This window comes from Crotalus tigris, unplaced genomic scaffold (genome assembly GCF_016545835.1).
Source record: "Crotalus tigris isolate CLP2741 ecotype Arizona unplaced genomic scaffold, ASM1654583v1 scf7180000017585.4430047, whole genome shotgun sequence".
Classification (NCBI taxonomy): domain Eukaryota; kingdom Metazoa; phylum Chordata; class Lepidosauria; order Squamata; family Viperidae; genus Crotalus; species Crotalus tigris.
The window spans coordinates 1,989,377-2,014,938 of record NW_024096493.1 but is presented as its reverse complement, the minus strand read 5'-3'; the positions used below and the strand labels follow the sequence as shown (position 1 = coordinate 2,014,938).

The following is a 25,562-nucleotide window of genomic DNA, read 5'->3' as shown; positions in this document are numbered from 1 at the left end:
GTACATCGGTGAGCCAGGTCCGACTGGGCTGCCCAGACTGAGGACACTTGGATCAAGATGTCGTCCAGGTAACACTGGACGCGTACCGGTACCTTCCGTAAGTGGGCAGCTAGGATCTTGGTGAACATCCTGGGTGCTGAGGAGAGGCCGAACAGAAGGGCCTTGTACTGGAAGTGACGGCCCCTGTAACAGAACCTGAGGAACCGCCGGTGATCTGGATGGATGGGGATGTGGAGATATGCTTCTGTGAGGTCTACTGATGCCAGGAAGTCTCCTTGTCTGATGCCTCCTAGGATGGAATGGTTCAGACTCTTGAGGTCTAGAATTGCCCTCCATCCCCCTGAGGTCTTGGGGACCACAAAGAGGATGGAGTAGAATCCCGTTCCCCTGTGGTCCGGCGGTACCAGTTCTATGGCCTGAATCTCTAGAAGATGTTTTATGGCCTCCTGCATAAGTCCCTGTTTGGTTGGATCCCGAGAAGTGGGACAGGTGATGAAGCGACCCGGTGGGTTGGCCAGGAACTCCAGGGACAGGCCGAACTGGATTGTTTGTAAGACCCAGGCATCCGTGGATGTGAGTTCCCACTGATGGAAGAAGTGGGCAAGTTTTCCCCCTATGGGAAGTGTGGTATAAGAGTCACTTGGACCTCCTGTAGGGGCGTCCTGCCCCTCGAAATGGCCTCTTGGATAGGTTCTGCTGCCTGGGCCGAAAGGCTGACCTGTCATATGGACGGTCATATGGCCTGTCCTGCCTGGGTATGAACGGGAGAGCTGAGTGGCTGTCGAACCTGCTGCCAGTTGAAAGGACTGCCTGCGAAATAGGGAGTGGCACGTTTGTCGGACCGTTTATTGAGATGAGCCATGATCTTCCACTTGTCCTTGTTTTCCACAAGGTACGGAGTCAGGGCCTCCCCAAAGAGATTGTTGCCCAGATATGGGGCAGTTGCGAGATGCCATTTGGCCTTGGCGTTGGCCTGCCACTGTTTCAGCCATAGCATCCTTCTAGCTGTAATGTTGAAGGCTAGAGACTTGGAACCAAAGGTGGCCGACTGAAGTGTTGCGTCCGCAGCATACTCAGTGGCCGCCACCATTCTGCTTAGGTTCTGGTGAGTCCGAATATCCTCAGAAGGGACTCTGGCCTGAAGCTGACGAAGCCATAAAAGGGTGGTTAGGACAAAGGACACACAAGTGGTCGTTTTAATTGCCCATGCCGCTGATTGATGGGTCTTTCAGAAAGTTTGGTCCCATTTCCTGCTGTCCGCTTTAAGTGCCTCAGACATGTCCCCAGAGAACGCAATCTGGGATACCAGCGGGGTCCAGGCCTCATCCACCTTGGGGACCTCTAGGGCCTCACTTAGGTCTATAGAGGTACTAAAAATCTTTTATCTGTCCCGCTTACTGAAGGAAATGAGGAAGGGGAGACCCATTGCTTTTTGATCCCTTTGAGAAATATAGAAGGACAGGGAACGTGGTGCTGAGCTGCCACAGTTTCAAAGAATATCAGATTTGGACTGGAATCCGATGTGGCCTGCGTCTGAGGGAACTGATCTGACCCAATGTTTGCCATTGAGGTGGCCTTGCGAAGCAAGGGGAGAAACAGGGCTGCATTGAATAGATCTCCAGATGGGTTCAGGGGGGAGTTCCTCCTCCTCTGAAAGATTGAAATCCGGCTGATCCTAACCCTGAGGAGATGAGTATCCGCTCATTGAGGAGTGTGCAGGAGATGTGGGCTCCTGAAATATAGGGATCCCCGTAGGAGGGACATAAGGTGGCATAGCTGATGTGGAAGCCCCTGTCCAGGTGGATAGAAGGACCGTTCTGCTAGAGCGCGGTCCACAACCTTGGATAACAGGGCCTCAAGTTGGCCATCGGAGAAAATGTCTCCGAGGTCTGGACTCCTGAGCCCTGCTGCAGTTGGTGTGAAGGTGGTCCAGGAGCTGAACCTGAGGGAAGGGGCGGTAGACTGGTTGCTGTGTGCTGAACTAATACAGAAGGGGGACAATGTGTGGCGGGGGTTTCTGTCAGGGAGCACATGCCCTGAGTTGAGGTTGAGGAAGGTCAAACTCAGGGGCCGCCATTTGATCCATCTCTAATCCTGCCTGTCTCTGCACTCAGGAGAACTCCTTCTCTAGAACCTGGTGCCTACAGCTGGCTTGCTTTTCCGCCAACTTGGAAGGCTTCTTGAGATGGCCTTAGACTTGGTTTTGAGCTTGCCTGCTGCCTCCTGTTTGGAGGTTTTGTGCCAGCTGTAACCGGAGGACGGGGAGGCAGTGCTCATGGGTTGAGGCACCGTGGAGTCCTCCATTCTGGGTTGAGCTGTCTCAGGGAAACTGAGACGGAGCTCTGGCAGGCAAGCGGTTGGCGGAAGTGAAATTGGAGCAAGTAACAAGGACTGCTCACCTGACTGGAAAATCAAATCTATCTGGGCTTGGTCATGGCAATTGAGACAGATGCCGAAGGCACGGTTGGGGACCCACTATGGGCTCCGCCTGGAGGCCTTAGGTGGCCAGTCAAGGTGCACCAGATAGCCCAGTGAAGGGCGCAGAGGGCCTGGGCAAGGCCTGGCAAGGAAAGGATGAGGACAAAGGTGGTTGAGCAATTTGGCGTGGTCTGTACGTTAGTAAATGATATAGAACAAACGCTCCTCCAATGCAGCCTAGGTCTGTATGACTATGAGGCTCTGACTTGATAAGGTCTAAAGAAGAGACCATGTGGCAATCAAAATGGCGGCCGACTGAGATTGAAGAGATAATTAGAATTCCTAGAGCTGTGTGTCCTAAGCAGGGAGTGAAGTCCTGAAGAAAGGGGGGGATTGAGCCACAGGAGTAAGAAAAAAATGACTAAATCATGCAAAGGAACTATTTGATTCTTTGTTGCCTTAGGCAGCAACAAAATGGTGGCCACAACTCTTTCTGTCGTTGAAAAAGGGCCGCACCAATGTAAGGGAAGTTTTGGCAATGCTGGGGTAGCAGTGGTCGCAGCGCTAAGTGCTATGCCGGGAATAGCTCCAAAAATTGGCCTCCGATCGAAGAGCGAAAAACGGAGCCCTGGAATCAGTTTTTTTAAAAACTTCATTGCCTGAAATGGCAACCAAAATGGCGCCTGCGGCTTGCAAATGGCTCTGGAGGCCTGGGAATTAAAATTGTACAGACCAATGTGGGAATGCTGAATGCAGCTTCTCAGGTCCTGAGAAGGAAGGTGAAGATCGTTCTTAAGGTAGCTCTGTGAGCTACCCAAAAAATATTTTCCCCCAGAGCCCTGGGTAAAACAAAACGAATAAAAGGCAGTTGCCTCCCCTCACCTCCCACAGTTCAAATCCTCCGATTTGAGGCAGCGCTGAGCCCAGCGCTTCAGGGGAAAACAGCAGGGAAGGATTCCCAGGCTGTGGTAAATTATCAAAATGATTGAGGGATATTGTTAATAAGGGAGAATTCACCAATAGGTCTCTACCTGCTAATCTGCTGAGAGAGCCAACCCCAACATGTCTTAAAGAGCTTGAGACCCAGTCAAGACTGGGTCCCCTAGCAAGAGGGGGCGTGTCAAGTTTGGCTACTTGGTCTCAAGAGCAGGCAGACAGAGAAAACCCATTGGTGGATTCTCCATCTCCTGTACTGGAGAACTAGCAGTTTTAACTGTAAATTTTCTCTATTCAAACAGAATCTGTCTGTCTATCTCTCTTCTATCCCTCCCTCCTTCCCTCCATTATATTTAAGAACTGCCCAATTCCCTCACAGAGGTACCCCGGGCAGTGTACAATATTGAATTTAATACTTTATTTGGCCAAGGAATTTGTCTCAGGTGCGGAAGCTCTCAGTGTACATGCAAAGCAACAGAATCATAATCATAATACCAATAGGGGGGGAGTAAGAAAGATAAGAACGAAAAACAATAATACTACAGCCATACTACATGAGTAAATTCACACAGACATTAGACAGCACTGTGAGAATTAGGGGTTCAGCAGAGTGATGGCATGAGGATAAAAACAACTAAACTGTATCTAATTGTTTGGGCCTGCAATGCCCTGTAGCGAGGTCCCAAAGGAAGGAGTTGAAATAGCTTATGTCCAGGAAATGAGGGGTCTGCAGATATTTTTTCAGCCCTCTTTCTGACCCACACAATACACAAGTCTTCTGTTGAAGACAGGCTGGTTGCAATGTTTGTTCTGCAGTCTTAACTATCCTATAGCTATTCCATAATTAATTGTAATAAAAGATAAAAGCATAAAAAACAGTATGTAAAAATTTAAAAGTGGCAAGAAATGTTAAAAATTGATTAAAAACTTAGGGGAGGACATTCAGGGGGTTAACCAGCCACATGGCTGCATGCTCCTTTGCACACCCGAAGCAAGGCCACTGAGCCATTTTTACACCTTTATGGGAGGCCAAGGGAGTGCAGGCCTGTCTCACTTCTGCGGGGAGAGTGTTCTACAGGGTAGGGGCAAAGGCAGCTATCAGAATTCTTTGGCTGATGGGGTCCTGTCTAACCGGGTGGCGCAGGCTGATGTAATCTGGGTCAACGTCATTAGGGCTTTATAAGTCATAATCAACATCTTGAATTGGACCTGGAAGCAACCAGCATCCAATGCAGCTCGCATAGCGTAAGTGCAACATGCCCATTCTTTGGGTGCCAGGATTGCCTGTACAGCTACATTTGGTACCAGCTGAAGCTTCTGGATACTCTTCAAGGGTAACTCCATGTAGAGTACATTGCCTCAGTCACTTATACTCCCATCATCTCCCATTTGGACTATGGAATGTGCTCTACCTGGGGCTACCCTTGAAAACTATCCGGAAGTTTCAGCTGGTACAAAGTGTGGCTGCACATATAGCTGTTAGATTAACTGGAATTAGGAATCTCTTTAAAACATCAACACTCTTTCATAGCAGTCAATACTGTATAATATCTGAGTTTAAAAATACAACAGTACTATATATGTCATCTAGTTCTAATGAAATATGCTCATTTATCAACACCTTTCTGGGTCAAAATTCTATGGAATCTTGATAAGTTTTACATCTATGATAGTGTTATTTTAAAAATAAATCATAAGCCTGACCCAAATTAGTTGACTAAGAGTAGAAATCAAGGATCTAATTTCTGCAGCAGCAACAGAATTTGCATATGGTAATTAATGTAAGCTATTCTTTGGAATTTGTCTACTCTTTGCATCCTCATGGAAAGTCCATCTATTCAATAATGTACATGAGAACATCAAGAATAAAATTGGATGAAGCCTAGAAATAATCTAAAACCAGCTTCATTAAAAATGGCCTTCTACAAGTTTATTTATTTCATTTGTACATCACTAATTTTGCCAGGAAGTACCAGAGATTTACAACAATAAATCATACAGTTAAATATGCTTTGTGTCCTCCAGATGTGTTTGACAGTAACCTAGATTCCTAGCTATTCACCATAGTTACAGCATATTCAGTCCAATACATCTGGAAGGCACTAGTTTGGGGAAGATGCAATCCCCTACTTCCAATACTACTTAAAAAGAACTATTTCTCTTACACACTGAAAAATTTTACGAAAGAATTTAGCACACACACATTAAAGTAGACATTTATGGAACTGAAGCATTTGTACAACTGCCAGCACTAAGATTCTAACTCTGACTAAATGCTAGAAGTTTACAGAATTTTATTTTAGATTAAATGAGGACTGGAAAGCTTTTTAAGGATATGCTATGGTGGCTGCTTTCAATAGTTTTGCATATTTATTTATTCATTTATTTGCTACCTTTAAATCTAGATTTTAACTCAAGAGTTCATGGTAGTTTCAAAGACATTTCATTTTACAGCCACAACTACAATGCTATGAGGTTGATTGGGCTGAGAGAATGTAAGATGTATGATGATCTTAGTCCAACAGCTTCAGCATTATACAAATACATAAAAAAAATATTCTAACCAATGACTGCATGAGTAGTAATCCATCAGTAAAAGGAATGAAGCTATGAAAAAACAACCATCAGACTTTTGCAGAATAATTTTTTTCAAGATGGTCCCCTAGGCTACCCAGTATCATGCCATGTGTTATATAGCAATATAACTGTTGGGAATCAAATTCTAAATGAAATATAGTAGCTTTCAATTCAATTTACTATATTAAAATTAAAACAGCAAATAGTCTGATTGTGTAATAAGATGAATATCCTTTCAGTGACACAGAACTAACATTCCAATAGATTTAAAGATAAGGAATTTTAGCTGCATCCCAACTCAGCTGCTTCTGATTTCTTTTTCTCCCTTTGAAGTAATCAAATTCATGCATCCCATTTCTTCACAAGCTGAATCTCCTTCCTTTCTCTTTCTATGGTATAACCCAGAGGTCCCCAACGTTTTGGGCACCAGGGACCGGTTATGTGGTGAGAGGTTTTCCCGCTGACCAGAGGGTGCATTGTTTTGTGTGCTGCCTGCATCTTGTGGATGGGTCTTTGTTTGTTTGTGCGGACTGGTTGCTGGTATGCCACGGCCTGGTACCAGTCCACAGACCGAGGGTTGGGGACCCCTGGTATAACCTCTCACCTGGCATAAAACTGGCTAGAAAATGCTGCTATGCATATTAAATAATCTCCCTCATTATTCTTGTGGAATGAGGAGTGGAAGGGAAAAAACTGGGTCAAACACTGACATTTGTTCGGCTACCGAGTGAACCCATCTAATCAACCAGCAATGCGCTTCCAATACAAGGGATTAGAAATCAATTACAGAGCCGAACAATTTCCATGGCTTTTTCCATAGCAGATTAAACCATTCCCTGAAAAATTCATGAATTTTTATTAAAATCTGCAAGACAAAACGGGAGCTTGAAAAATATATTTTTAATGGAAAACATTTGCCAATGCTATGTAAGTCTATATTCAAATTATTAGTTAATTATGAAACCTATGCATTTCTGAGATCAGCAGTGCATAGATAAAGAAGAATATCCTTTTTGGGTCAGTCAAGAATATATTAAACAGGCCATGGAGAGGAACTTAATATACTTTACTAAGTCTTAGGATGTATATAGTGATATTTTGAGATGTAATATTTATCACATACTGGTATATTATTCATAGATATACATACTCAAACACACACACATATATAAAATATATGTTGTAATATTAGGACAGTATTAGTAAACATAATTATAAATTATACTACAATCAATATAAAATAATAATTATGTAATATTTATGATATATATGCGATCGTGAAGCATGATTGACATTTTCAGTAAAACTAGTTTTTAAAAGCATATTCTTTCAGGACTATACCTCTATTTTACTAAACAACATTTAACATATAAAATATAGAAAATCAAACATTAAAAAGGAAAAAAACACTGAAATCTACTTGAACTAGAGCAGTTATTTTTGAAAATATTAATTCTGTAAGCAATTTAGTTTGTTGAACAACATTAACTGTGAGAACGTATTACAAATGTCAACTATTTAGCATAAATTTAAGTCTGCCACATTTTAAGAAAGCAGAAACCACATCCCCAGTTAAATAATAAAAGTCCCTCCTTCTTAATTTGACCCCAATAATCAATTTGATGCATCCTGCAATAAAATATTGCTTCTGAAATTTATGTGAAATGGAAAGAACATGTGTTAGGACTTTGAACTTTTTGAATTTCATTCCTAAACATCTTTCTGTTTAGTTAATATAAATTACAAGTATATTGAAACTTTTTCCATGAGTAAATCACTTAAATATTTTATAAAGGCCAAGCAATACACAATACAATGATGGTATACTGGTACACAATCTTAATTTTCAACTTAGAACTGCTTATCACCATAAATTTTTCAACATAGTGATTACATCATGTTTATTTCTGTATCAAGTACAGCTGATATAGCAACAATGACTATCTAGAAGGATCTAGCTACTGTCATCTATACTTTTGTAACTTAAAGATCAATTTCTGTAGCACAATACTCTTAAAAGTCATTTGAAAGCTACTGCTAGTAGCTTTTACTGCTACTGCAAAATAAATCTCATATCCACCCAGCTGTGGGAAGGCAAAGCATATTTTAATAGTAGTAGATAGGTTGTGGCAATTCAGGAAGAGGTTTACACACTTGTACCATGCCAATATATTGACGCACATACAATGTGGATGAAATTTCTTTTATTTTGTGTCCAGGATCTACTACTATATGTGGTTGTATTTCCAGTGATGCCATTTCTTGTACACAACCATCCAAAGTAAGCCTCCTTTGGCTTGTTCAATTTCTCTGTTCCTTCCTTCCCTTTTTCCCTCCCTCCTTTTTAAAACGTGCTCTAATTTTCTATTTTGTATAAAGACAATATTTTCAAGCTCGTGAGTTTTTTCTCTTGTCTTCTTCATTAATCCCTCCCACAAATAATTTATTATCTTGTTTTTTACTTGTGTAAATGCTAACATTAAGATATATGTTAAGATGTCATTTTAATTAACATGTTTATTGATATATTTGTATTGATTACATTAAAAAGTAATACATCATTAGGCATATTTATCCACTGTCTTTTGTCCTTGTAAACAAACTCTCTCCTGTCTCTTTTTGAGAGTACAGTACATGTGCACGTGCATGTACACAGGACAGAATATGACAGGAATTATTCCTTCATAAAGGTTGAAGCTATCGTATAAATAATTTCATCCTATTTTGGTGAAAAGCAAACATTTCATGGGCACTTTAATAGCCTAGATTGTGCAGGAGTTTAATTCTGAATAGCAGTGATAGGATTATATTGAAGTTGGTTTTCCCCTATCTAGAAGCACTGGGGCATCCCTGTGACCTGCTGCCCAGTTATCAATAGACAGGGAACCCCCAGGATGAGGAGGACCCTCTGCCTCTAGCCATAAGGGGGGGGGGGACCGTCCAACTCCATCTGACCGTGTAGCAAACTTGTTGGTTGACTCTGGGAAATGCCAAGTGAGGGTGGAGGAAGTGAGTCTGCAATCATTCCCATGGCAACGTGCCTGGAATGTCTTTGCATGTAGGTGGGGAGATGGGTTCTGCTGGGGGAGGGGGTATGGAGAAATGCAGAGGTAATACTGCTGAAGGAATGTAAAAATCATGAGCAAATCTGTTAATAGACAGCAACTCCTGTCCTGGGAAAGGAGGAAGTGTGAGAAAGAGACGTAAAATAACCATATAGTGATTCTGCATGGTATGGGTGTGTGTGTGGAGAACTGTCAGACTTTCAAGATCCTGTTGATAATGCTTGCAGCAACAGAGTTCAAGCCATCTTTGTAGTGTCTCTTTCCTGACCTGGCCTACCTTGAAGGGTTCACAAAACTCTTTCCAACTTGGTTTGTCTTGGTGGACTACTGCTTCTTTTATATGATTTAACATGATGGTCCCGGGATTGCATGTACCTCATGAATAGTTTTGCTTCATCTCCGAAGTTGCTACTCAGTGAATTTTTACTACAGTATTTCTCAACCTTCTCAACTTGAAGATGTGTGGAATTATATCAGTTGAAGTCCATACAGTTTAAAGTTGACAAGGTTGGGAAATACAGTGTTAATGTATCAGAGCAACAAAATTATTAAATGTATGGGGAAGAACTACGTTAACCGGATTTAATAAATTTCAGTTTAATTAATTTTAATTATATGTTTTAAATTAATTAATTAAAGCATCCATATGACTGCCCAGATCACAGTATGTGAAAATACTGCAGTCCTGGCTTCACTCATTTTTTGGTGACTATTATCATTCAAAGGCTCTAGTCAACCTTTAGCTTTAAAAAGGTTGCGTATCATTGCTTTGAAACACATGCAACTCAGTTCACTAAGAGCAACACAAAAGGAGGAAGACCTTTTCCACAATATCAAAGCTCTAAAACTAGTCGCTGAAGATTTGCGCTGAAGACTTGCCTATATACTGTCTTATCAACATTTTAAAAACTATGGCAATCTTATTTAACAAAACTTTTGGTCGCAGAGCTGATAGTTCAGCAATAGTGTAGCTGGCAAACAAAGTCTGGATATAATTATAACTGATAGCAATAACAACAATTAATCCTTAACATGGTGATTTCTGGGAACAAAAAAACGATTTGAAAATTTCAATTTCAAGATGGTCCATAGACACTACTTTTGTGACAAACCAATACCCTTTGTTTGAGGGATAATTTTTACACTAGATCAGGTTATAGAGAGAGGGTAATGTGATGATGTTTATTAATATATAATGCCTAAATCAGGCCTGAAACCACTTCAGATACATAGGATAGATGCTTGAAATTCTGGTACAAAACTATATAGAATTAAAATTGCTTATGAGCAGGGATTTGTTCAGAATAGCAAAATTAAAAGGAATTTAATTTCTATATAAAATTTATTCCTATTTCTTCCATGATTTTTTTCATGATAATAATATCATTGAATGTGCTATTTAAGAATATTTTCCTATTTTTGTATTTAAACAATCAAGAATTGGATTTTTTTATCTTTCTAGTGCAAATATCTATATATACTTCCACAAAACTTAGTTCAACCTTCTAAATACCCCTGCATGTTATGTCTTATGGGACAATGGCTAATCTGGAAATGTCAGATTTAAAATACTATATTCTATTTGATATTGGCCTTTAATGTTTGCAAACACATTAGTTCTTGACTTATGACCATAACAGCATAAAATTATGGCCATAAATTTTATCATTAAACAGGTCACCACATCACCCTGCTGGATTTTATGATCCTTTTTGTGGTAGTTGTTAAGCAAATGTTAAGTGAACACGCAGTTAAGCGAGTTTGTTTTCCTCGATGAGTATTTTTTTATTTTGCCAAAAAGTAGAAGTAAACACAAAAACAATGAAAATTGTGGTCACATGACCACAGGATTCTGCAAATGGCTGTAATGCGATCAAACAAATTAAGACAGAAATGAGAGAAGAGGCTAGAAAGACATTACTTCACTGACTATCGAAGATTCCTTGGATATTGGAATGGGACAACTTGCCACAGCCAACTCACCACGGCCAAATTGCTGCCGGACAACTTGCCAGAGCTAACTTGCCACAGGACAACTAACTGCAGGACAATTTAACAATTCAATTTAATTATTCAAAATAAATAAAAAATTATTTTCATTTTTGTGATTCACATTTCATTTTGTCCCTCCTTTTGCATCCTTTGTTTAATGATTCTATTCCACCATTTCTTTGATATTAGTGTAACACAGTGGGAGTCTTGTCCTGTAGTGAATTGTCCCGTGGCGAGTTGGTGGTGGCAAGTTGTCCTGTGGAGAATTGACTGTGGCAAGTTGGCTGTGACGAATTGTCATAGACCCCTTGGATAGATATTGCCAGAATGGATACACCAGAAAGTCTAATCAATCTTTTGAAAGAATCTTCCAAATGAACAAGAAACTAAAATAAAACCAAATTTGAAGAAACAATGTTCAGAATATAGAAAAAAAAGTGAAACAAGGACGTACAGTGTTCCTAAATTTGTTTAAGTTGTATATGTGTTATGATCCTTCAACTCAATTTTAATTCCTCGTAACAACCTGAATAGGTCCATGCATTTTTTTGGCAATATTTTTGAAAGTAGTTTCCTTCTCCCTGTGCTCAAAGGAAATGTTTGAGTGTGTATTTGTTGCTAAATTATCCATGTTTGTTAACCATGTGTGCAATGTAATTTTATTAATTTATGTACTGCAAGACCTCGTATTTCAAATTTCCAATGACAAAGATCTGCAGTAATACATTTTCCTTCCTAACATATACTGGCTAGTGAACGTTTCCTACAATTTCACAGATAAATTCGACAGCACTTTGTGATTTCTTCCCTCAAATATATTAGCCACATAGAATATAGGTGGAGGTGGGAACCATATACAGTAATTTCATGAATTATAGCGTTCTGATTTGATTATATGCTGGTCCACGTCAACTTTTAGCAGGTACATAAATAGAATAGCTTCTGAGTTAGCAGATTTCAAAAGCGAATTCTCATTAAATATTGCCAGAAAAAAGTAGTGTTCCATTAAAAAGCTATTTTTCAGTAAAGGGTCAAAAAAGAGGCACACTCCAGTTGGCATGTTTAGTAACCAATCGTGGTTTCCAGGAGTTAGTAAGCCTCAGCTTTCTGTTTTCTATAGCACTTCCTTTTGTATGACCTGCCAAGTAACGTTTTTTCAAACATGGATCAAAGTGGAATCTTTCCTGTTTGAGCACTTAGACCAATCCCACTGTTTTAAATCAAGCAACTACAGTATGTTACAGTTCGTCATATGACACCACCCGCTGTGCTGCTGTGAAAACAATGATCTCTGCTTCCTATTCCGTAGATGAAAAATCTTCAAAACCCTGCCACCAATTTTGATTTCTAGATGTCACTTGCCGTTTCATTTTTGTGGATTCCTAGCTAGCAGAATAATAATTTGTTTTACAGCAAAATCTCCAAACAGTAACTATAAACTACTTCACTGTTTACAGGGTAAAATGGGAAATCAGCACCAAGGAAGCAAAATAAAGTAGCATGCCAAAACATAACTAAATATAATAAACAGTAGACTAATACTAATACTAAAAACCTTGCCAAGCTGTTCCATCTCTTTTACATGGACAATCTGAAGCTGAAAGAAAAAACACAATCTGAAATAGAATTGTTATTCAACATCGTTAGTATATACAGCCAAATTGGGCAAATGTACTATCCTTACCATCAACAGGGAAAGAAAAGTGAAAACTGAAGGAATCAAGATGTTTAATGGAAATAATATCAAGAGTTTGAATGAAAATGATCATTTCAAATATTTGGGCATCCTTCAAGCTGACAAGATCAAGTATACTGAATCACACTGTAATCACACAGACTGATTACAAACAATGTTGTAACAAAGTAGTAATAATGGTGCATTGGAAGTTCTGCAAGAAATACCATTTGCCTGCAAGCAAGAAACTGGTGGGACCACAACATAGATAAAGTAATAGAACATTAAGAAGCAAAAGTGCTTTGGGCTTTAAAAGTAAAACAGACAAGCACTTGTCACACAATACCCCAGATTTAATAAGATAAAAAAAGTCTGGATAGTGGACATGACAGTGCCTGGAGACAGCAGAATAGAAGAGAAAGAACTGAAGAAAATCACAAAATACAAAGATCTGCAAATAGAAATAGAACAACTATAGCAAAAGAAAGCAAAGATAGTGCCGATAGTAATACTGAAGGTGTCTTGGATGCAATTCCAAAACATCTGAAGCAGTAGATGAACACCATCAACATTAACAAAATCACCATCAATTAATTGCAAAAGGCAGCTTTACTTAGAACAATCTGCAATGATACCTTTAACACAATCAAACAACACTTGTCTGTCCCAAGTCTTTGGGAGAGATTCAATAAGGGGGTAAAAATGCCAAATCCAGTCTAAACATCTGGCTCACTGTGTAATAATAAGCATAATAATGTGACAGGACAATCAATCAAAAGTTAATGCATAATAGGAATTATACTTCATTGTTAAAAATGTGTGATAAAATAAATTCTGCAATGGTCACAATACAGAAAATAATTTCATAACAAATCATTAACAAAATATTAACAAATTAATAATTTTCTATAAATGCAGACCCCCTCCTCCCAAATGATATATTAATTCCAAAGTCTGTGAAAGGTATACCATGCTAAATTTCATTCAAAGCATCTAAATATTTAATAATGTATTAATTTTTTTTCTCCCTGACCCAATTGGAACTGGCAGGACTTGAATAAAACTTGAATGTACATCAACTTTATGATTTGATTTCAACTGATCCTCAGTTACCTGCTCTGTCAGCACTACGTATCATCAAGATATACTTTCATTAAAGACAAGCCTAAATTATATAGAAGCATTGCCTTTATCTAATAAAAATATGCTTGGTTCATGAAACCTATATTATTTTATACTGACTGTTCCCACCCATCCCCACCTCATAAATGATTGCATTTTGCAACTTTTAATATTTAACATTAGCCTTATAGTTTAATGCAGGAGCATCCAACCTTGGCAACTTCAAGACTCGTGGACTTTAATTCCCAGAATTCTCCAGCTGGCTGGGAAATTCTGGATGCTGAAGTACACAATTAGAGTTGAAGTCTTCAGTGGTGCATACTACAACCAAAAATATCTCTCTCCCTAACACACGGGTGTCAAACTCACTGCGTCACATAACATATCGTGACTTTTTTTTACATTGCCGGAGCTGGGATAGATGCGGCCTCCATATGATGCGACCAGCCTACAGGCCGGCAGTTTGACACCCCTGCCCTAATATCACCTATATATTTTCTTGGTACAAATATACTGTGTAGTAGATCCTTTCTTTTTTGTACACTAGTAATACTAACTTTTTTTTGGTTCCTTTGAGTCACTCTGGACTCCTGATGACTGCCTGATCATGTCCCTGCAGTTTTTTTGGCAAGATTTGTGGAAGTGGTTTGCCATTACTTTCTTTCTAGGGCTGAGCAAGAATGACTGGTCCACAGTCACTGTGTTGGCTTTGTGTCAACTAGCCGTAGAAAATAGAACTCATGATCTTTTAGTTTCTAGCCTTCTGCCTTAACCACTACACCAAACTGGCACTTCAACACTAATTTATTAGTGTATTATTGCCAAGCATATATACGAATGCTCTCAGTTGTAGAAATAAATTCCTACAGCCAATGTAGTTTCCAGGCATTCTTTCTAAAGGAGATCCTTGCCAAATGTAATCCTCAACACCCATGACGTAATTGGGTATTATGGGTTTTGAACTCCAATAACAAGGAATCATGCAATTTTTGAGGATTTTATGCTGTTGTAAATTTAAAAAGATTAGATGCATGTAAAATTTTTTGCCACTTAATATAACAGACATGCAAAATTTGGAAGTCTTATGGAAATAAAATGGAACTCATTTAAACTATGGATTGCTGTACTTAATTATGCGGATATATGAGGCAAGAGAAAGGAGATGAAATAATATAAAAGGTTCAGCTGAGAAACACTAGACAACAATGAAACATGTCTACACACATTGCCTTATTACTGATTCAGTTTTATCAACACAAAATAGTTTAAGAGGAAATGTTGCTGACATATAGTGCATTCAGTAAATATTCAGACCCCCTTCATTTTTGTCAATTTTGTTATGCTGCAGCCTGATTCTACAGTTGTTGAAATTCATTTTCCCCCTCAATCTACCCTCAGTACCACATAATGACAGTGAAAACAGAATTTTAGAAATGTCTGTAAATGTATTAAAAACTGAAATATCACATTGACATAACACTTGAAATTTAGCTAAGGTACCTCCTATTTCTCTTGTTTGCTGCTGACACGTTTCTATACCTTGGAGTCCATGTGTGGTAAATTAAATTGATTGGAATGATTTCAAATGGCACACACCTCTTTTTAGAAGGCCTCACAGCTGACAATGTATACTGTAGCACAGGGGTGTTAAACTGCCGGCCCGCGGGCCGGTTTCATCATACTGAAGCCGTGCCCACTCCATTGCCGGCAACATCGAAAAAGCTCCGATATGTTGCGTGACATCACATGACGTCGTGAATTTGACATGTCTGCTGTAGCACAACAAAAGCCATAAGGTCAAAGGAACTGCCTGCAGAGCTCAGAGACAGGATTATTGCAAGGCACAGATCTGGGTAAGACTGGGAAAAGCTACAATAAAATTTCTGCTACACTGAAGGTTCCTAAGAGCACAGTGGCTTCCATAATTCTCAAATGAAACAAGTTTGGCACAACTAGGACTCTTCCAAAAGCTGGTTGCCCAGTCAAACTGAGCAATCAGGGGAGAAGGGCCCTAGTAAGAGAGGTGACCAAGAACCCGATGGTCACTCTGACTGAGCTCCAAGATCCTATGTGGAGATGGGACAGAGTTCCAGAAGGACAACCATCACTGTAGTCCTCCACCGAACTGGGCTTTATGGCAGAGTGCTAGATGGAAGCCTCTCCTCAGTGCAAAACACATGAAAGCCCACTTGGTAGTTTGCAAAAAATGCACCTGAAGGACTCTTAGACTGTGAGGAACAAGATTCTATGGTCTGATGAACCCAAGATTGACCTGTTTGGCCTCAATTCTAAATGTTACTTCTGGAGGAAACTAGGCGCTGCTCATCATCTGCCCAATATCTTCCCAACAGGAAAGCAGGATGGTGGCAGCATCATACTGTGGGGGTATTTTTTAGCAGCAGAGATTGGGAGATTGGTCAGGGTGGAAGGAAAGCTGAATGGAGCAAAGTACAGGGATATCCACAAGGAAAACCTGTTCCACAGTGCTCAGGACCTCAGACTGGGCCAAAGGTTTACTTTTCAAGATGACAGCAATCCTAAGCACACAGCCAAGACAACTCTGTAAATATCCTAGAATGGCTTAGCCAGAGCCTTGACTTGAACCCTAATGAATATCTCTGGAGGGGCCTGAAAATGGCTGTCCACCAATGGTCTCCATCAAACCTGACTGAGCTTGAGAGGTTTTGCAAGGAATGGCAGAAAATCCCCCAATCCAGGTGTGCAAAGTTTGTCGTGTCATATCCCAAAAGACTTGAGGCTGTGATTGTTGCCAAAGATGCTTCAACAAAGTCCTGAGTAAAGGGTCTGAATACTTATGCCAATGTGGTATGTTCTTTCTTGTTAATAAAGCTAAATAGACATACACTGTGCACACAATTATTAGGCAAGTATTTTGACCATATCATTATTTTCATGCATATTTTCTACCTCCAAGCTGTATAAACTTGAATGCTTAATGGATATAAGCGTACCAGGTGATGTGTGTTTGTGTAATGAGGGAGGGTATGGTAACAAGGTCGCAAGAAACATGTTGAGAAAAAAAGACGCACATTAACTGCCAAAGATTTGATAATAATCAAATGTGAAGCTACGAGGGAACCCACTATCCTCCAGTGCTGTCATATTCCAGAATTGCAACCTACCTGGAGTGCCCAAGGTAAGAAAGGCTGAAATCCGACTACCATTGAATAAGACACATCAGTTGAAATGGCAAGACTAGGCCAAGAAATATCTGAACACAGGTTTTTCAAAGATTCTATGGACTGATGAAATGAAAGTGACTCTTGATGGACCAGATAGATAGGCCCATGGCTGGATCAGTAGCAGGCAGAGCTCCACTTTGGCCAGCAAGTCGGAGGTGGGCTACTGGTATGGCTTGGTATTATTAAAGATGAGTTAGTTGGACCTTTTTGGGTTGAAGATAGACTCAAAATCAACTTCCAAATCTACTGCCAGATTTTAGAAGACACTTTCTTCAAGCAGTGGTACGGGAAAGTCAGCATCTTTCAAGAAGACCATGACTTTTATGTAGGACAATTCTCCATCACATGCATTGAAGTACTCCACTGCATGGTTAGTCAGCAAAGGCCTCAAAGATGAAAGAATGTCAGGGCTCCCTTCCTCACCTGACCTAAACCCTATTGAGAACTTGTGGGCCCTTCTTAAAGGAGAGATTTACAGTGAAGGAAAACAATACAGCTCTCTGAACAGTATCTGGGAGGCTGTGGTTGCTGCTGCACAAAATGTTGATCATCAACAGATCAAGAAACTGACAAGACTCCATGAATGGAAAGCTTATGACTGTTATTGAAAAGAAGGATGGCTATATTGGTCGCTGATTTTTTTTTTAATGTCAGAAATGTTAATTGTACATTTTGAGTTGTTTATTATTCTCACTTTAACAGAAACAAATAAATGAGATGGGCAATTTTTCATTTAGTTGCATAATAATTCTGCACACTAATAGTTGCCCAATAATTGTGCACTCATAGAAATAAGCCAAAACATCACTTTTACTTTCTTAAATATTCAGGTTTGAGGTTTATTAACATTTTGGGTTGACCGAGAACACTGTAGTTGTTCAATAAGAAAATTAATCTGCCAAAATACAACTTGCCTAATAATTATGTCCAGTGTAACTATATCAATAAAAATATATTAATAAATAATGCTATAGAATTTACATAGCCATTTTACATTTTTCATTATGACATCTTTCCACTTTTAAGATGATGTAACGTAACAGTGCTTTATGCTGGAATAAACCGAATGTAAGATAAGGAATGGCAGGAGCTGGAGGCGGATTGACAACATGGATCAGCCTAGTTAGTATCTCTATGTAGCCACAAGTGAACTAACCTCATTCCCCCTTTGAACCCCAAGTACTGACTGCTAGTTGAGAAGATTCCTGTGCATAGGCTTTTAGCAATAAATCAGATTAATTAAACTTTCACGTGTGGACCTAGTCTTTTGTTCCTGACATTTACCAATTTTCCCAACATTTTACTGGGCAAAAAATTGAGAATATTAGAAGGTATTTGCATAGGAATATATGTATGTATGTATATCCTTAATGTAGTTTTCCCTGCAAATCATCCACTACAATGTGTTTTGAATTTAACAATCCAGCCAGATCAAACCAAATGTCTTCTAATCCAATATGCTGTTCCTTATAGGGAACAACCAAATATTTCTAATCAAATCAAAATATAAAAGCAATTGATAATAACACAGGAAATATAACCTAACATTCTATTATTTATTCAACAGTATCTAATGCAAGCAAAGTTAAAAAAATTAATACAAAGTGATATCTTTGTTTGCAAACAAGTAATTGTTTTGTTCTCTTACTGAGTTCTATTACTTTAACGTACAGTAATTAGAATGACATTTATATGTGTATAAGGGTAAAAGTAACTATTTACTAGTTACTACTAGCCCTGGAAGGTATTGCTCTCTGTGTCTACTTAGACCATTTTAAGGAAGAAAATGCTAAGAATATTATAATACCATCTGATCACTACACTATATGTAAGGACTTGTATCGCCATAAAGAAGTGTTGTAAAATAATTCATGTATTTTTTTAAAATTAACATTTTATTATTTGGTGAAATCAAAAGATGTTGTAAATATCTACTATTATTTCCTAAGTGCCATTAAATTTAAAAAATGGAACAGAATATTCTAGGTCTATCACTGATTTTATTTCATTGTTTGGTAGTTTTTACTTGATTATTTGGTAATATAGGGCAGGCTATTTTTGTTGTTTTATTATAGTTTTTAAAGCTTTACAGGTCTGTCATCTACTTATAAAAGTTAATTTAACGACCATTCGAAGTTACAATTATGATAGTACAATACCCTGGGGTCATGTAATCACCTTTTGTGACCTTCTGCCAAATAAAGTCAACCGGAAAGCTAGTTTACTTAACAACCATCTTACTTAACTTAATAACTGCAGTTAACTATGGTGGCAAAAAGATCGTAAAATGGGGCAAAATTCAATTAACACTTTGCAATAGAAATTTTGGGTTCGATTGTGGTCATAAGTTGAGGAATACCTGCATTTACAAAAAAGGAAATTTAGAAATTGTAGTCTGGGGCTCAAGAGGTTGGAAAAGAGTTGATTTACAGACAGAGCTTTTGAAATGAGCCATTAACTGTTGTTTCTGAAGGCTGAGTCATTATTCTATTATTTGGGAAGGAATCAATGTAGAATTATGAAGTCAATAATAAAGGGCAAATATCTTTCTACTTGTGAACCAAAAGTTGTGGAAGATGTAGATTATCTCCTAAATTGACAATATCGGTTACCAGAAAGAATTGAGGCAATAAATCAAAGAATTTGGTTGAGAAATCTTTTTTATTTTCATCAATACAAAAAGTATCCTGAATGTGTCCAATAATCCAATGGCAAAAACCTGCGTTAATATAGTGTTCAGCAATTTTTTTTCTGATTGGAATACTAGTAAAGAATTTCTGTAACTTGAGTCTAATTTATTTATTTATGAGACTTATATACCGCTTTAAGTGCAAGCACTCTCTAAGCAGTGTACACCAGTAAGCAATGTATATATATATATTTACATTGCCCCCAACAATCTGGGTCCTCATTTTACCTACCCCGGAAGGATGGAAGGCTGAGTCAACCTTGAGCCGGTAAGATTTGAACCGCTGACCTGCTGAACACAGTCAGCTAAAGTGGCCTGCAGTACTGCACTCTTAACTGCTGTGCCACCTCGGCAATAGCAATAGCACTTAGATTTATATACGCTCCATAGTGCTTTACAACACTCTCTGAGTGGTTTACAGTTATCAGTATATTTTCCCCAACAATCTGGGTTCTCATTTTACCGACCTTGGAAGGATGGAAGGCTAAGTCAATCTTGAGCTGGTCAGGATCGAACTCCTGGGTGTGGGCAGAATTAGCCTGCAATACCAAATTCTAACCACTATACCCCCATGGCTCTGAACTGACATGTTTCATCCAGAAATGTAAAGAAATCAAACAAGTTATTTACTTCTTAGTTTGTAGGGTTTTCTAGCCTAATTTTTTTTGTTTTGCTTGGTACTTGGCATACTATAAAATTAGGCTTGATGGCAGCAGACCCCTATATATTGCTGTCTGGAAGTTAATTTTAGCTTTTAAATCCCTTGAAATTAGGATTTTACTATCCAAGAACCTGATTGCTGTCGTCGTCTTCTTCTTCTTCTCCTCCTTCTCATATTGTTATTGTTATTACAGTATCTCATCTGATTTTTAAAAATTTCCTCAGAGATCTTCCAAAAGTCACAAATTTTCATTGAAACCCATTTGCCCAGACATGTAACAAAAAGTTTTTTCTTATGCTGTTTTCAAGTACAAAATGTACTTCATCCAAGGAATCTCCTGGTAGTAAGACATGCCACTAATGTTCCCTTTTCAATAATCTTTAAATTCTACTATTCTAAATTCATGGTTTTATTTCAAATTATTTACGCAATGGTTTGGTGCTCTTAGCAAAAAGATGTTCCAAAATATTAATAAATTAAGTATTCAGATTATTGGATTTATATAGTGCATTTTAAATGGGACCCTAATGATATTTTTCACATTAAAGATCTACACCAGTTCAGCTTCAACAAAGATCTATTACTGTGTAAACTGCTCTCAGACCATCCTTCTTAGATTCTTAATATTTCAGTTGGGAATCTGCAAACCGCTGTCATCTCTGAAACATTATCCACATTTTTGCACTTATTTTGTCCTGAATTTCAAACCGACTTTTCTTATGTTCTTGTCTACTGGAAGATTTGCATATTAATTTGCAAATTCTATTTGGCTTAATAAAGGCCAAAGGCCTATTATAAATTGCTTTTTAAAAAAAGAATCATTAAATAAAACATTTATTTTAAGTTCAATAACCTTTACTTCCAAGAAACTGACACATATTTTATAAAAACTTCATTTCAAGTTATGGTTCCATGTATATAAAATCTGTTGGGTGCAGCACCACCTGACTTTGGTTGATCTGAAAAAAAACCTTAAAAGCAGAGCCTGTTAGTATTCTACCAGGAAATCCCAGGGCTATAGGCTAATCTGGGGAGTAAAAACAATTTAAGATGACAATACAGTACAACGTAACTTCCATACTGTTGTCAAGGAAAAAAAAAAACCAGGGATGTGTTCACATAATCATCATGAGTAGAATCTGACTAAATAAAATCATTATTATTTTTTTTACAATGGAGAATATTATAGACTCAATAAAATGGCTTTCCCTTGTTTTTATGATCTACGTTCCTTCTGAATGTGGAGCAGGATATAAATAAAGTCTTTTTCTAAAGTGTTCCAACTCCACATTTTAGTCAATAGTTCTGCTACTTCTTGGTAGCTTCCCATCCAATTAATGACTAGGTTTGATCCTGCTTATAGCTTGTTAAGACTGCCCAGGTTCAGTTAGGACAGTGGTTCTCAACCTGTGGGTCAGGACCCCATTTGGGGTCGAATGACCATTTCACGGGGGTCGCCAAACAACACAGTCCGCCATTTTTTTCCTCTTTTCCTTAGCTATGCTACTCCCTTTTATTCTATTGGCTTTTGAAAGCCAATAGAATAGACTCTCTTGAATAGAGTCCAATTCTATTGCTTTCAAAAGCCAATAGGAATTGTTCAGGCTGTCTCTGCCATGCTGAGCCCGCCAAAAGTTCCATTCTGCAAACGGTGCTGCAAGTTGTCTGCAGCGAAGGCGAGCTATCTGGAAGTTTCCACTCCTCCCTGCTGAGCAACTACTAAAAATGTAAGTAGAAGAGGGCCAGGGGTGGGAGGTGGGAGGCTGGCGGCACAGGGAGGGTTGCTGGCGCGCGTGGGGCCCGGCGGGTGCCTTACCTCCCTTGGGCTGGGCCAGCTGGTGGCCCTGCCAGCTACACCTCGGCCGGCGCAGGGAGCAGCACCACGCATGCGCAGCACTCCCGGGCAGGGAAAGTCCTCGACTTATGACCGGTTGGGTAGTCCTCGATTTACAACCGGTTGGGTAGTCCTTGATTTACGACTGGTTGGGGGTCGCGGCATTAAAAAGGTTGAGAACCACTGAGTTAGGAGGTGCTACCATTTAGCTTCAGTAACTCAAAAGAGAAAACAAATGTTGGAAACAAATGATAAATGAATATACCTTTATTAAGTGATAATTGGAATATAGGTCTTCTACTGAATAAAATCCGTATGTCAAATACAGCAGATAAATAACACTAAAGGTAATTTTTGGCTTACTCTCCAATCTCAGAACATCTATTTGGAGTTGAGGGAAGCCTTTTTTTAATTTCTGCAAAGTTTGTTCTCAGATTAACATGGATCATTCTGGTACACAGGCTAAAAACAGTGAATATTGTACGTTATGATATAAATGTTTTCAGATGTTTGATGAAACCCTCAAGAAAAAAAATTCAAATTTTCTGTTCTTCACAAAAAAGTCTTACTGAGATTTCTGAGCTTTTATAGTTCTAAATTTACTTGCAACTTATTGAATGTCAACTACATTTGTATAACTACCAGTTTAGTGACAATAGTCTTAATCTACCAATCTTTGGAAAGCTTAATTGGAAAGCTCTGTACATACATAATTGAAATTTTCATAGAAAAATTGGTGGATCTGAACAGTGCATTTGTTAGTTTTTAGAAAAAAAATAAGAAAACTGTAATATCTTATAAGAATTTGCCATCATCCACCCATTCTATGACCCATTCCTATTTTTTCTCCCAAAGAGTGGTGACCAATGTATTTGTAAATGAGGCATACTATTATAGTCAAGTTTTTAACTAGCATACAATATGAATATTATTCTAACAGACAAACAGAACTCCTTATGTTCACAAGCAACGAATACAAAAAGTCTACTATTTATATATCAAATCATCTGGGTTTATTAAGAATAAAAACCAGATACTCAGAGACATCTGATTTTGTTATAACACATCCTTGACATATATATTGGTTAATTTCTCAGCTATGGGTAAACACTCATAAGGAAGATACCAAGTATCTAAATGCGCTTTCCACACATCCCCTTTTCCTCCAATCTGAAATTGTACTTAAAGACTATATTTTTAATAATTCAGCAACCAAGGAACAAATTATCTGATAATGTTGATCTGCCTTCCTGAACTTGACATCCTCCAGACACGTTAGAATTATAATGTCCAAAATCCCCAGGTAACTAATTTTGAGAGTTGTAGTGTCATCACAATTGAAGGCATCAGCTCTGAGAAGGCTACCCTAAAGAGTTGGGTAGAGCAGTTACTTGCCCCAAAGGTGTTATTATTCTACCTGGATATTCTTATGACAATACAAAGAGAAGTTCAACTTATTTATTTCAAGTCAGCTTACTCCTGACAAGCCTGAGTCAATGGAGCCCAAAGAGCAAAGATCCTTTTCTTTGCATTATTATATTCTTTTTCCACCCATAACAATATGAACTACACAGCAGAACTTACATAAGAAAAAAGACATCTATGTTGCTGTGCAGCCCCTGACTGCAGAGTTTGTTTTCTGAGCTATTCGCCAATTTTAATTTTTCTTAATGGAAATGTCCCTAAGACTGAAGAATTAGTTTTGTGTGCAAAACAGAGGCAGGCTTCAATAAAGTCATGAGCTCTTTGTGAGGTTCACACATGGCAGTCAATTTTATAATACCACGCCTTCCAAGCAAACAGTACTGCAGACATTTTTTTTTCAAGCCATTATTCCTAGTCACAGCCTCCCCTTTGAATTAATTACAGCAGAACATAGAGACCCTCACCAAATGGACAAGTACTTTTTTCTCCCATGTCTTTAATTTGGGTGGCTTGAAGCCCCAAATGGCAAGAGCTCCACCGCTTCCTATTCTCACACAGATCTAGCTGGCCAATTATAGGAGTCCCTGATCCAAAGCTTTCATCTTTCTGTACCAATAAAAGATTCCCAGTTCACAGCCAGCCTCTGGTAGAAGGCTAGATCCAGACCCTTGCTTGCCTTCCACCTCATCTGTGTTCAGATCCTGCTGCCTTTCAAAGAAAAACCACTGCTCCAGGGCAGAGGAAGGACTCCAGCCTTCCTGAAAAGGGAACACATATTCACAATCCTGTCTTCATCAATCCTAGAAGGCAGCTCCTTCAGTCCAGCTCTTTATTTCGGGTCAACCTTGGCAAAGGCGGGGAGGGGGAATGCGTTTTCCCTTCTTGCTCTCTTCGCATTCCCACAACAGGCGTTTGCCGCCCATCTCTCTGCCTGAAGCTCGGCATCTTGCTCTACTTCTCCTCTCTCCCTTTTCACCCGACCTCTCCTCTTTCTCTCCATTTTCGGGAAGGCGTCCACTCCACACACGAAACTACCCACAGCAAGCACAAGCAGCCATTCGATTCGCTGCTTGCTCGGAAAGGCAGGAGGAGACGGCGGGCAAATATGCCAGGAGAAGAAAGGGCCGAGACGGCTAGGCAAAGCAGCCCGGCATCCGCATACCTCGCTCCTACGCCCAGGATAACGCATTTTGTTAAGGATGGAGATGGCACAGTCCCATTGAAAAAAAAAAAAAGGAAGCGGGAAGGGATTGCAATTCTCTTACGGCCCCTCCTCATCCTGCCGTTTGAACACACCTTTCACGCCAACAGACCCAAGCTCTGGTTTCCTACAGCAGCAGCTGGCTTGGCTACCGCTACGATGTGCACAACTGCATGGGAATAAATCCAAATAATCTAGGGCCACTATTCTTGTGAGAGCTCTCGCGTGCGTGCACACACACGCATCAGCACACCCAGGATCACCCCTTTCTTCTAGGTAGACCTAAGGTCCTCCGGCGCATTTATGCAGTCTCCCTCTTTCGCCTGGGATGAAGCCAGATTGGCCCGAAGGGAGGAGGGGAAGGGGGCAAAGCAGTTGGCCAAAATGGGGTGACGGGCGCCGCCGGTTAAGTCTTACCCAGCAGCAGCAGCTTGAGTTCTCGGCGAGCGTCCCGCTTGTCTCGGCGGAGCTGCCTCTCAATTTCATCGTTGATCCGCCTGGCTTCCTTGGCTTCCTCGCTCAGGCAGCACGCCATGATGGACTCCAGAGTCATTCTTCCGAGCTGGTTCAGGCGCAGCCCCCCACCCCCCGAAAACACGCAGACCCCGAGCCACAAAGCCGCGAGCGCCAGAAAGCCCCCCCGCTCCTCAGTCGGAGCGCCCCTCCCGTCGCCAGGCGCAAGCGAAGGCAAGGCGACGAGCCCCGGGGAGAACCCTGGCTGCTAACACGCCGAGACGCCCGGGCACCTCCGCGACGTGACCCCC

General features: G+C 39.7%; 1 protein-coding gene across 1 annotated transcript in view; it reads right to left on the bottom strand.

Annotated features, from left to right (window-relative positions):
• LOC120316041 (guanine nucleotide-binding protein G(q) subunit alpha) overlaps positions 1-25,462 on the bottom strand; it is a 98,330-nt gene extending 72,868 nt beyond the window's left edge. Inside the window, exon 1 of the mRNA XM_039361184.1 lies at positions 25,216-25,462. Within this exon, the coding sequence (XP_039217118.1) occupies positions 25,216-25,351 (136 nt within the window). The 5' untranslated portion in view covers positions 25,352-25,462. The remainder of the gene's footprint in view (positions 1-25,215) is intronic.
• Between the last annotated feature and the right edge of the window lie 100 nt (positions 25,463-25,562).